The sequence below is a fragment of the Sinohyriopsis cumingii genome, chromosome 5, assembly GCF_028554795.1.
Source record: "Sinohyriopsis cumingii isolate HCF-2022 chromosome 5, ASM2855479v2, whole genome shotgun sequence".
In the NCBI taxonomy this organism is placed as follows: Eukaryota; Metazoa; Mollusca; class Bivalvia; order Unionida; family Unionidae; genus Sinohyriopsis; species Sinohyriopsis cumingii.
This window is the reverse complement of record NC_142965.1, coordinates 120899080-120912777: the sequence shown is the minus strand read 5'-3', so window position 1 is coordinate 120912777 and position 13698 is coordinate 120899080. Positions and strand designations below refer to the sequence as shown.

The window sequence follows — 13698 nt, the reverse complement described above, 5'->3', positions numbered from 1 at the left end:
CTTATATGCAAATATATACAGTAAATAAGTTCTATGCTCTTACCAAAATAATATTTCTTTCACCTGTTTTTCATGCTTCAGCAACTTTCTTGAAAGTTCAATAAATGTTTATGTTAATATCATAATGCTTGACAACTGGATACGCCTACATCAGTTAATCAAAGACATTGAAGGAAACAATTAGTCTAGGTTTTTATCAACTCATTACAGTACCTCTGTTTTGTTATGACAATTTAGGATGTTCTTTTTTTAATTGTTTTGTCTTCTTTACTCTGTTGATGCAAGATTAATGTTTACAGTGGAAACTACACAAAGTTTTGTAGAGTTGAAATATGTAATTGTTAATTACACTCTGGTTCTGTATGTTCACATGTGTCAAACACAGGAAGGAATAGCTATCAAACTTGGACCTTTGAATCAGAGAGCTCTGCCATATTACATTCAAGTAACCCTATCCTCGCTCAGACCTTTGTGCAAGCTGAAGGTCATTTGAAAATCTTGGTTAGGTTTCTTTGTTCAAGTTTGCAATATGTGATCACAGGCCCAAAACCCAAAATTAATTGCTGTAATACTTAGATTGTTGAATTAGTAAACAATGTCTTTCACATCTGTGCAATCCTACCATACCTCAAAGTTAAGGTCATTTAAACATTTTTCTGTAAGGTAACAGTTTCCACACTGTAAGTGAGATCACAATCATCATCACACTGCAAAATTAGGAATTTCTGCCCATTCATCAGATTCATGCAATCTTACCCACATAAAGATTTTCTTTCCATTTACCTTCTTAGAAGGAAGTTCTGACATGGTTGTCCTTACAGCACCCTCACAATCCTGGCTGCAGGGAGTAAACATTCCATCTAAAGTAAACAAATAGACAGGAAACAAAAAGCATTTATTAAGCTTTGAATATAGGTTGTTTCTGCCGGGTATCTGTCCTATAACAGGTGTTAAGTAAGCTTGTAGTTTGTAAAGACCTCTCTGAAACCAATAACTTATGACTCTTACATGTGCATAGAGTTACAGTCAGACTACGGTATAACTGATGGTCTTTCCAAGCTAGTTTGAGACTGGCCTTAAAATTATTGAGGGATGATTGGTGAATCTATTCTACATATTCCAGAACCCGATTCCACACAATAATCCTCCAACTGTTAGAAGTAACACTATTACACTAGTTTGAACTGTTGTGCAAATTTACTATCTTTTAAACAATACTTATTAATTTGGAGAAAAAAAAGTGTAGCAATTTACTTGATGAATCCCTTATAGAACCATGTACACTAGGATCAATCAGAACTCAATCTATGGTACGTCTGCATGTCTGGTAGACCTACATATTTATATCTTTTCTCATAAGAGAAAACTTGTTCAACCAGTACCAAATATTCAGTTACTGACATTTTAGTTTCATTGCAACAAATCCAGAAAAATAATTTTCTCCAAGCTACAGGTGAATATAAATTTTGTTGTGCAGGTGAATATCATTTTTTATAGATTGATAAATTCTTACAGCAACCAAAACATGAATATTATATGACTTCTATCTGATATCTCATTGCCTCAACGTAATGATGCAGAACTTGATAATTTTTAAATAAGTAACAAAAACAACCAGAAAACTTAGAGTAATTTGCTCATATAAATATACCCTTTCTTGCCGACTTCCACCAGGAGTCACAGTATTGTGGTAGAATATCAGATTTATAATCAAAGAGTCATGTAAAATCTTTCCGGTTATCGTTGCTACGATCGTTTATTCCTAACTCAGCGTGATAAGGCACTTATCCCCCCATTTCCTTGGTATGACATAGCCAATATTGAGAAAAAAGTTTAATTAAAGCTACAACACAAAAATAAAACCCACTTCCACCCACATCCCATGATTCAAATGAGTCTATAGTAAAGAAAAAAGGAATAACTCGTATGAAAACAGAGCAAGTACAAGGACAGGTCTACATACATGCCTTTTGATGAGGACCATAATAATAACTGTATGTGTAGACGAATTCACAAAATTCTTACATATATATGGCATCCAGCTTTACTAAATTTCACAGTAATCCATCAAAAAACGGGGCTTGATGCATTCGTATGATTCTGTTGTACACTACATTCAGATTAAAGACCAAAAGGGAAATAACTCTTAAAAGAATTTTTGAAGCACTGAGTATACAATTCTTCAGATGATGACCATAATACGTACCAAGGCGATGTATAAAAAACTTTGGGACTAGTAGTGACCTAAATCAGGTTCTTGATCAAAAAGAGCTATAATTGTTTTTAAAAAATACAGAAACACAGTGATTTGTCAATATGCACACATTCAAATAATGCTCACAACATGACCCTTTCCAACTTTCATGGCCATCCATCTAGTTTCATTTACAAAAATCTTGAATACACTGCATTCTGCATTAAGTCAAAAACAATAATGACACCAAGTAATTTGTCAGCAAGTACACCGTCAGGTGATAATCATAATATTTACATTGTTTCATGGCAACCCATCTTAAACAGGGGGTTTTAAGTTGTAATGAAGAGATTGTACATGATGTAAGGACTGGCAGACAGAAGGACACAAGGATTTTTAATATAAGGGAATGAAGAGTATAAAAACAACAGAAATATGCAGCTGAGTTGTCTTAGTGAGATGCATTAAGCTACAAGACAAGATAAAAGGAGAAATAACTGAAGTGACAAATGAGAGATCGAAGTGAATGTTGATGCACACATCTTCAGAAGATGTCTAACCAAATTTCATAGTGATTGAAATGGGCAATGAATCTTTTAAAACCTGGGCCTTGTGCTTACAAAATAAATTGTTAATATGGGAACCTTAGATGATGACCATAATGTTTCATACATAAAAAAAAACAGTTTCACCGAAGAGACTGTGCCAGAAGGAAAAAAAGTCATGGCTGGACATAGCAATTCTTAATATAACCCATTGGGCAGGTATAAAAACAGAAAAATTTAGCAAAAGATGGGTTTTGTAGTACATTTTGTAAAATACTGATATATATTCAGTTTATTAATTTAATATTGTAATATAAAATGGAATAAATAGTAAAAGTTATGAAAACATTTTTATCATTTCCCACTGATTGTTAATTTTTAACCATTCATAACAGTGCATATATACATATAGAAAAAAGGAAGGGGGAAGAGGCAGGTAGAAGGAGAGAAACAGATGGACAGATGGAAAATACACCCAATCAATGTTTAATAATGTATTCTGTACATTTTAGCACAATTACATCCCCTGACCTCCAGTACATGTGATGTCATTTGAGCGACTGGAATCTTACAGAGTGTTGTGTGCATATATGGGTTATATAACATTTTAGCCAAGATAGTGGGTGGTAATTTATCAAATAAGAATACAAAATACTTCAAAGTCATTTAAAAATCACGACTGGCTCTTTAGATAAGATATAAGTCTATTTGACTTAAGCAGATTTAACTGTCTAATGAGGCATTTTTCTTAAGTGGAAAACAACAGTGGAATGTGCTTTGCAGAACTATTGCAAAACTTTCCACTGACACTGTCATATTTAATGTTCCTGTGACTTCTCAAGCTTTGTACTGGCATACTCTGTCAATTACCCAAGCCAACTGGAAGATCCAACACAGTTCTTCCCACCAAATTAAAAGCTTACCAATGCTAGAGTTATCTTTCCATATCTTTGATAGTGACACCATCAGTAGAACAATGTTACATCAGCGAATCAGCAGGGATGATTAATATTTTTATTTGGTTCTGCTTGGCTTTTTTTAACAAGATGCTATTTAAAGAGATTCTTTTTTTTAGCAACAGTAGCCACATTTGATGACAGGAGAGTATTATTTGTTCCAACCTATAATGACTCTATGCCATGGTACAAAAATCTTGTCAAATTCTGTTGTGAAGTTTTAGAGAAGAAGACTTCAAAGGGATTTGATGATTTTAGCAATGGTAGCCACAACTGATGAAAAGATTTTAAACCAAAATGATCCATCAAATTTGGTTGAAAATGGTCCAATCATTTCTGAAAGCAAAAATGTAGCAAATTTTGATAGGCATACAACACATATCAGACAAAACACCATGCTTGCCTCGCCGTATGATTGACTGATAAGCTAAAAACCAGCAAGTTTTGTACTGTACCAAAAACAAAAACAAAATGGCACCAGACTGAACCTGATACTGCTGTAAAACATACAACCAACTACAAACAGCTTAAACCTGTATCTGCTTAAGCTAAATGCACTGACAGATCAGGTTCTACAGTGTGGCTGATTAAACATGAATAAGCATGATAACTGAGATACTACCACAAACCTGGAAGACATTTCCAGTAGCAAGCTGCCTGTAAATCTCTGATTGGTTGAAAGAGAGCTCCAAGGGTCATAGTTGCAATATCGCTCCCAGAGTAGCCCTCAGTCTTTTGTGCCAATAAATTCCAATCCTCCTCACTCAGTTGAAGGTTGTTGTCTTTTGTATGGATCTTGATCAATTGAATCCTGGCCTCCCTACAAACTCTTTGACTTTTTTTAAAACTGTAAGCTTTCTATATATATATATATATATATATATATATATATATATATATATATATATATTTAACAACATTATCCAAATAAAGCTTTTTAAAAATCAAAGTATTGAGAATTCTGATGGTTTAGAGGGTTCTGATGCATCAAGAATTAATGAGATCAAAACCAGATACCAAATTTCCTTCTAAACAGATCTAATCTGAACTCTACATGTTTTAAGTCTTTCTTCTCTTTATTTAATAAGACGTTTTTATTTTAATATAATAAAAATATTTTCAGAAAAAAATGTAAGCAACTACTGTACATGTGATAAGCATTTTCAACCTAAATGGTTGTCTCTTGTTTGAAGTGCCACACAGCTGCCATCGAAACTTTCAAAGGAGATAACCATTCTAATCCTTTCTTCAGGATTAAAATTGAGTTGTGTCCCTTTACAAATCTTGACTGGCCTTTCAAACGGACTGAAGAGAGAGATATACAAAGTGCCTTATTATTATAAACATAAACAAATCTTAGTTACAGACAGTAAACAACATGCCATAGACTTTACAGAATGAAATCCCTAAAGGCCAAAACAAAAGAACTGAGAATGGCACATTATATACCAGTCATTTCATGGTCCTCTATGCTATGAGAATCAAAACTAATTCATCTTAATGACCATCACTTTTGGTCAGGGTCTGTCTTGAACCAAACTTAATCTGCAGAAACCATTTGCTTCTTATTATTTATGACTTCTGATCTTTAGACCTAAGTATTTTTCAGTTTCCTTATTACCCTAAGTGCAAACCATCCACAAATTCTGGTCAAGGAAGTTACCCTGAAACAAGTGGTTATGCAAAACTTTGACTTTGACCACTGACCCCCAAATCAATAAGGCCTCTTCCATACCTAAAACAAGTCCTACAGAAAATTTTGTTATGATAATTAGTATTGAACTCAAGTTATTATACAAAGAAAACTATTTTTTCCACTCACAGTAACCCTGACTTTTTTCCCTGCCTCCAAATTTAACAGGTTTCATTCATACCCAATGTGTAAGTCATCCACAACATTAGGTAAAGGTACACAGTAGATAAGCAAATTTTTTTATGTAAAACATTTTTCTTCTTCCAGGCAAAATTAATAAGCCTCTATCCAAAGTGCAAACCATCAACATAGTTTTTACTACACTGGAGGAATATATATTTTTTCAAGTTCTTTTCCAGGAGTTTTCAAGGACTTCCACACATTTTAAAGAAGTATTTTGTCTTATGGAATGTAAACCCTCTCCACAAGTTCTTTGTTAAACTGCCTGTGTTTTTTCATCTGACCCAGAATATTTTATCCTATTTTAGTGATTTATTCATTATTTTTCTACAATAATTAATTATGACAATACTTTCTAATATTAAAAGTGTGGTATTTTATTCATATAAATAATGTGTATTCTCATATAAATTCAATCAGTTTTGAGCAAATATCAAGGAGATTTTCAACAAATTCAAGGACGTTTAAAAGATACAAGAAATGTTTTTTTCTTCTTTTAATTCAAGCAGTTTTCAAGACAATTCTTAAAAATTCAAGGATTTTATAAAACTTATCAATCAAAAAAAGTTTAGTACAAGTCTCTAATGCAGACCTAATGCTACTGTGCAGAAACAATTTTTCTGCAGTCACTGCAACCTTAACCCTTGACCTTTTAAGGCCCAAATTGATAGGATTCTTTCTTACCCAAAGATTAATAAATCCACAAAGTCTGATATATGTCTGTAATGTAGAACTAATGTTATTGTGCAGAAACTATGTTAGCAGCAGGGAAGTTCTACAGACCAGACGTTCCAGACCAAATAAAGCCTCCTACGAGAACTTTCTCCGTAGAAGCCTCAGATTTCAAAAATAAGCCTTCCCACGAAAAATAATTTGCGTAAATTCAACCCCGATTGCAATTTTTGTGTGCAAAATCAATGATTCTGGACAAGTAAAAAACGAAGATTTTTTGGGGGGGGGGGGGAATTTATTCTGGTGTCGACAAAGTTTGCAAAGATTTGGCTGCTAATCCTAATTTTACCTCGCATTAAAACAATATAGTTGAAAATAATACGAGTCGGAAAGCTAGTAGAGTTGGAGAGCCTCATTCTGCCAGATTAGCGCGAGAAGAATTAGCGGCAGTAAGGAAACTTATCCCGGCAAAACAATTATTTAAGAAAAAAGTTCGTGATTACGAAGACTCGCAATATCATCTCGGTGAGATATCGTCAAAGTTGTTGAGTCCAGTCACTGGAGCGATCGAACAAGTCGCATACGGCGATGAAAAGAAAGATAAGGAACTTAGGAAGAAGGGGCTTATTCCCATGACGAGAGACATCGAGCAACACACTAGAGCGGTTCCGGGTCAGCTTGAGCAAATTCATCAAGAACAAACACAAACGCGTCAAGAAAAAGCACAAGCACGAGTGCGAGCACAAGCACAAAAGCTACAGGGACAAATACAGCAGGCACGAACAAAAGCACAAATACTAGCACAAACACAAGCGCTGCGAGAACAATTGCAGCAAGAACAAGCACAATTACCTCAAGAACAACCAGAGCAAGAAGAAGAGGAAGAAGAAGAAGAGGAAAGCAGTAGAGAGCCTCGGGAAGTAATAAAAGATAAATTTACTGATGATGGTTGGACAACAATGGAAAAGCAATTTAAATTATCTGGTAATGATCTTATTGAACTTGGCGCATTTGTTGAAGATTCATTTAATGTTAGATCGAAGTTTTTAACGAAGGATGGATTAGATAAAATTAAAACACGAGAATCTTGGATTAGAAATATATACCGAGCTAGATTTAATATATCCAGGATACCTAAGGGCGACGCGATTTTTAATGAATTTCGCAAATCAGCACGGGATAGATTCACGCATAATATGAGTCAACCTAAGAGGGTGGAAGAAAAACCTGAATCTTCGAAACCAAAGAAAATATCCCAAATAAAATCATCTGATACATCTCAGGTGCTTCCACCAACAGATAAGGGAACCAATATCTCAGGAACTTTTCCGCGCACACATTTCGACGAAGGTTCCTCCGATTTTTTCAACAAAGGCGAGGATATTTTAATCGATATTGCCAGATTTGGCTTCGATGAAAGAGGTAAATATTTGAAGTCGGAACGCGTTAATAAATTTACTAAAGAAAGTTGGGTTCCCGCGGTATATTTTGCTTCAAAGAAAAAATCCGTCAATCTTGATGACCCGGGTTACCAAGATTTTATCAAAAAAATAATACAAAAAAATGAAGAAGAAAAAGAAAAGGAAGAGGAAGAGGAGGACGTGTTATCGGAGTGGTTTAGCGATCCATCAACACCAGAACCAAAGACAGGAAGCGGATATACCATTTGCCCTGACAGTGTTGTCAACGACGTATCTCGCCTCGAGGTATTAATCGGAGGAAAACGAGCTGGAAATAACTCTCGCGAAGTAATCAACGAAGCCTCGGATATTTGTCAGCGATTATTCCGCGGTGGTGTCATCGACTCTCACATTTACAAGGAACTTGTCGATGAGCTCATCGATTAAAACAATACAATTGAAATAACATGATTGTTCACAAATATCAGCGCAGACCCAGACAGGTCCGCGTAGTAAACTCTCGATTGCCCGTATATAGATATATACACGGTAATGGATTCGGCGATATTATTGGAAGTCTTTTTACGCGAATAATACCTAAAATTGGACCCGTGATCAAACAGCTCGGGTTAAAAGCAATAGGAAAAATCGGCGAGACTGCCATTTCTGGTATCAGTAATTTGGCCAGTAAAGGCTTCAATGTTGTCAAAAATAAAATATTAAATTTAATGCGCAAAAAACAACCCGTCAAATTACCTAGCACCAGAGAAATGCCACCCGAAATCAGCAAAGTCATAAATGACGCAGCAAATAAAAAAATAAACGATCTAGCGCAGGAAGTTGCTAAGACAAATCTAGCGCAGGAAGTTGCTAAGACAAATCTAGCACAGGAAGTTGCTAACACAAATCTAGCAAAGGAAATTGCTAAGACAAATCTAGCAAAGGAAATTGCTAAGACAAATCTAGCAAATAAAGTTGCAAATACAAGCTTCATTTCAGGCAGCGGTCTTCGTTTTAGATGATATTCTTAATAATAAATGTTCGCACAAGTGTCAAATGAAGTGTTTGACATGGACGAGCCCGTAGGTAGAGACACATCCGTGCGAGATTTTCAGTATTTCTCGTACGAAGCAGTTGACCCAAATACACCTAATCGATTGGAAATTCAAGTCCACGATACAACAAGGTATTTTCTTCCATCTGAGGCATACATCGAGGTTGTTGGGAGAATTGTAAAAGAAGATGATACCAACTACGATGCAGATTATAGTGTTGGGTTTGTCAATAACGGCATTATGGCATTATTCTAGAGTGCCACTTACATGATAGACGGAAGAGAGATCGAATCAATTACGGACAACGTTGATATAGCAACGACGATAATAGGCCTAGCGAGATACTCGGATGATTTTACCAGGTCAGCCGGTCCTAGTATGATGTTCGCCAAGGATAATTCCAATGAACCGGATTATTCCCCGTATGATACCGGCAGACTGCGAAATCTCGCTGAGGATGCCTACATCACCAACACCCGTGTAGTGATTGGCTCCAATCTCGATTACAACCTTGGATTTGCCACGAGAAGAGCTATGTTAAGGGGAGTTGAACGAAGATTTTCCTGTGCAATTCCGCTATCTCACATTTTTGGATTTTGCAGACATTTCAGAAAAGTTATTTACGGGGCAAAACACACGATAACTTTCGTTCGAGACGCTGCTGGCAGTGACAAAGCCATCTGGCGAATTCCTGGCGATGCTGGTAAGGTAATCCTAACTAAATTTACCTTGTGGATGCCAGCGATAGTTCCATCGATATTCGAGGAAGAAAAATTATTATCATTCATGAATCAAGGCGGAAAATCCGTCATGTCCTGGTTGACAACGATGACCGACTCCTGCGATGTTAATATCAACGGAATATTTACCTGGAGAATTGCGTCACAACAAGGTGTTTCGGCACCTAGACACATCTTTGTTGCTCTTCATGCCGCAAACAGATACGATCAATATCACAGTCATATGATATTCGATCAATTCGCGGCAACAAACGTTTCACTGAGAATAAACGGCCATCAAGAGCCATCCGAGGAAATAGCCATCGATTTTGAAAATTTTTCGACGGCCCGCGCATATCATCGATTACTAAGTTTCATGGGCCGCGATCAAAATATCGATACCGGATTGCAAATATCACAGCTAGATTTTAATACTCGCTATCCTATCTATTACTTTTCCCTGGAGCATCTCGACCTGGTAAAACAATCCGTTGTCGATATCCATTTCAAAGCCAGAATTAACACAGCCGGAGCAGCAAGAGCCATCGCGGTAATCCTCATCGATAGAACAATGATCTTGGAAGGCATTAGCGGCAGAATGAGAGTCATCGATGCTCCTGTCGAGAATATGTGATAAATTCCAAATTTAGACTAAGCGATTATTAATATGCCATATGAACACGTCAGCGTAACTCTGACCCCGGGTCAGATAAAAAAACTCCAAGCAGCAACAGCAAGGCGAAGCGGTTTGAATTTAACCCTGAAAAACGATCAGATTCACGGTGGGCCTAACAAACTATCGCTAACTAGAAGTCAGCGTGAAAGATTTACCAGAGCCAAATCAGCGAATTCCGGCGTTCATCTGAATCTCTCAATAGGCGCAATCAGAGACATGGTCAAAATAGGCGGAATTCTTCCTCTATTGGGGCTAGCGAAAATGGCCCTTCCGATGATTGGAAAGGCACTAGGATTAGGCGCGCTCACAGGTATAGGTTCCCAAGTAGGTTCCGCAGTAACAAGTAAAATTATCGGAAGTGGATACCGTAAAAAAAAGGGGGGATTACTTCCCGTCTTCTATCCCTTAATCACGAAAATGTTGCAAAAACAAAAAAAAGGATCCGGCCTTTATCTAAGACGCCCCCCATACGGATATGGTCTAAGATTAGCACGGCCTATTCAAATTTAGATCTAATCAACGAAGCAAAGAAAAAAAAAAAAAATTTTTCAGAGGCGTATTTATGCGAGATCAACTACCAGAAAAACCAAACCCTACCGAGACGGGAATAATAAATCTCGATAAAAATACCGGCCCTGGTACGCACTGGGTTGCATACGCGATTAATCCTCGCGAAGTTATTTACTTTGACTCTTATGGATTAGCACCGCCAAATGAATTTATCAGCTATGTGTCAAAACTAAATCTTCCGATTTGGTATTCGACTCTTCCAACACAAACATTAGCTGATCCACCAATATGCGGTCCAGAGTCAATTAATATTCTTGACGCAATTTCAAAATCATCCGGTCCGTATCACAAAATAGTATTTGAATACGCCGTAGATAAATATCATGGTTGATATTTACGGTAGATTTATCTACAGGAAGGAAAAAGCAGAAGTGACTGACGTCGATCTATCAAAGTTCGCAACCAAGAGCGATATTAACAATCTTCTATCGCTGTCAGAGGTGGACCCTGGCGAAGTTGCTGTTTTTCAAAATACTGAAGGAAGATTACAAACCAGCAACGTGAAAATAACTGATATAATCAAGCGAGAAGAATATAATGATCATATCAGTCAGTTTACTCGCCAATCGGAGATGGTATTAAAATCTATTGCTGATATTACCGATATTATCGCGGTATTACCACTAAAGGCCAATATCGCGGATGTGGAAAAATCCGACAAAGAGCTATCAGCGGCGATGCTTCTAAAGGCCAATATCGCGGATGTGGAAAAATCCGACAAAGAGCTATCAGCGGCGATGCTTCTAAAGTCCGATAAGGTACCAACTGACGATTTCCAGGATAAAATAACAAAAAGATTTAACAAACTAACTAACGATCTTAAAAAACTCGACGAGGTATCAAAAAATCTCAATAAAAAACTCGACGATGATATAAAAAAATTCATCGAAACCTCCTCAACTACACACGACAATCTCAACGAGAAAGTAAAATCCATCAACGAGGAAATTACCAAAATAAATACCACGATGGGTCAAAAAGCCGATAGAACATCACATAACGACCTCAGCGAGAAAACAAGAAAAATCAATGAGGATATCGCCCAAATAAACAAAGATATTGAAGCGTCACGTGCATTAATATTTCAAAAAGCCGATAGAACATCACACAGCGATCTCAGCGAGAAAATAAAATCCATCAATGAGGATATCGCCCAAATCAACAAAGATATTGAAGCGTCACGTGCATTAATATTTCAAAAAGCCGATAGAACATCACATAACGATCTCAGCGAGAAAACAAGAAAAATCGACGAGGATATTACTAAAATTAACGATGATATTAACGCGGTACGCCAAATCGTAAACGAAAAAATCGATAAAACATCACACGACGAGAAAACAAAATCCATCAACGATGATATTAACGCGGTACGCCAAATCGTAAACGAAAAAGTCGATAAAACATCACACGATGATCTCCACGAGAAAACAAAAAAAATCAGCGAAGATGTTACTAAAATATCCGAGGAAACCTCCGCGGTACGCCAAATCGTAAACGAAAAAGTCGATAAAACATCACACGATGATCTCCACGAGAAAACAAAAAAAATCAGCGAAGATGTTACTAAAATATCCGAGGAAATTAACGTGGTACGAGAATTAGCGAATAAAAAAGTCGATACATCAGTGTACGACGGAGAAATTCAAAATATCAACGCGAAACTTCTCGACGCAACTACAAAAATTAGTGATATTAACTTAGAAATATCATCGTTGGATATTCCTGCGTTGATGCGTATTTCGATACCAGATCAGGTAGAATCAAAAGATCTTTCCTGCAATGTATCATTTGTGCTGAGGACACAAAATATTACCTGGACACCTGATAATGATTCTTTTAACTTTACCGCGCCAATTCAGGGTGTATATCGAGTATATATTATTTCGAAGTCAATAAAATTTAACGTGACGGCCGATAATCATGAAATTTATGAATACTATCCTGGATTTTTCGTTATTTCCATAGATGAAAATAACATCGTAAATTTCACACTAGAACCACAAGACAGAACCACCATGGGACCAGTGTATTATTTTGTAATTTTCGAATATTTATCGGTTTGGACAGTAATTGGTCAACCCGAGCCGGTTGCAGTTGTCGAGATAGGGAAACCCCCAACCATTTGAAAACGGAAAACTGACTTACCAAGAATTAGTCAGGTAAATAATTTAATAAATGACTGCATCGGATTACCGATACAATCAAGCGCGGTCATGGCAGGATTCGCTAAAAAAACTCCTCGACGAATATCAAACAAAAATAAAAAAATACCAGCGTAGATTAGTTATCATTGACGTCGCCGTGTACGCGGTATCCGCGGTAGTCGCTGGTGCTGGAATAATTTTATCCGCGGTAACAACAATCGCGCCGATCGTAGTAACGATAATAATCTTGTCAACAACGACAATCGCTGGTGTTCTCAATATCGTAGCGAAAAAAATCTCATCATGCACAAGTGAGAAATTATCATTGTACAAGAATAAACTAACCAAGATCAATGACGCGTATTCGAAATTATCATCGCTGCTTTCCGAGAGTCTTAACGATGGCGTTATCTCCGATCTAGAATTTTCGGCAATGATCGGTATTTACTCCGAGATTGAACAAATGAATATTAATAATGTCCGAGCTAGCCCAGATCGTGACAAACACGACACCGCCGACAACGACGTTAATATCGTTAAGCTCAACCAAGCCAGAATTTAGCATCAATTTTCCAACACCAATCAGCGTCAAAGAAATTGCGTTAATACAATTGCGTGTCTACAATAGCTGGCCTAATGTTAGATCGACGTCATTCGGTAAATTATCATCGAATAATTCGCTTGTTTTTGCCAACAAAACCAAACCCGATGGAACGCCAGATTGGATATATGTCGGTATACCAACAGGTAGTTACGAAATTGATCAGCTGGATAAGGAATTTACTACCAGAATATCAAATATAACCGGCGATGCTACTCCGGGAATAAAAATATCTGCGCACGAACCAACGCTATCATCGATGATAGAAGTGAAATCACCTTACATGGTAG

The 13698-nt window shown here is 36.8% G+C and overlaps 1 protein-coding gene across 2 annotated transcripts in view; it reads right to left on the bottom strand.

Moving 5' to 3' along the window:
* LOC149800079 (uncharacterized) overlaps nucleotides 1–13698 on the bottom strand; it is a 57999-nt gene that overhangs the window by 5595 nt on the left and 38706 nt on the right. For both annotated transcript variants that reach the window (XM_089959651.1, XM_089959650.1), the window contains 2 exons: nucleotides 4325–4515; nucleotides 784–860 (listed from right to left, as the gene is read on the bottom strand). In XM_089959651.1, coding sequence (XP_089815777.1) covers nucleotides 784–860; nucleotides 4325–4515 — 268 coding nt within the window. The remainder of the gene's footprint in view (nucleotides 1–783; nucleotides 861–4324; nucleotides 4516–13698) is intronic.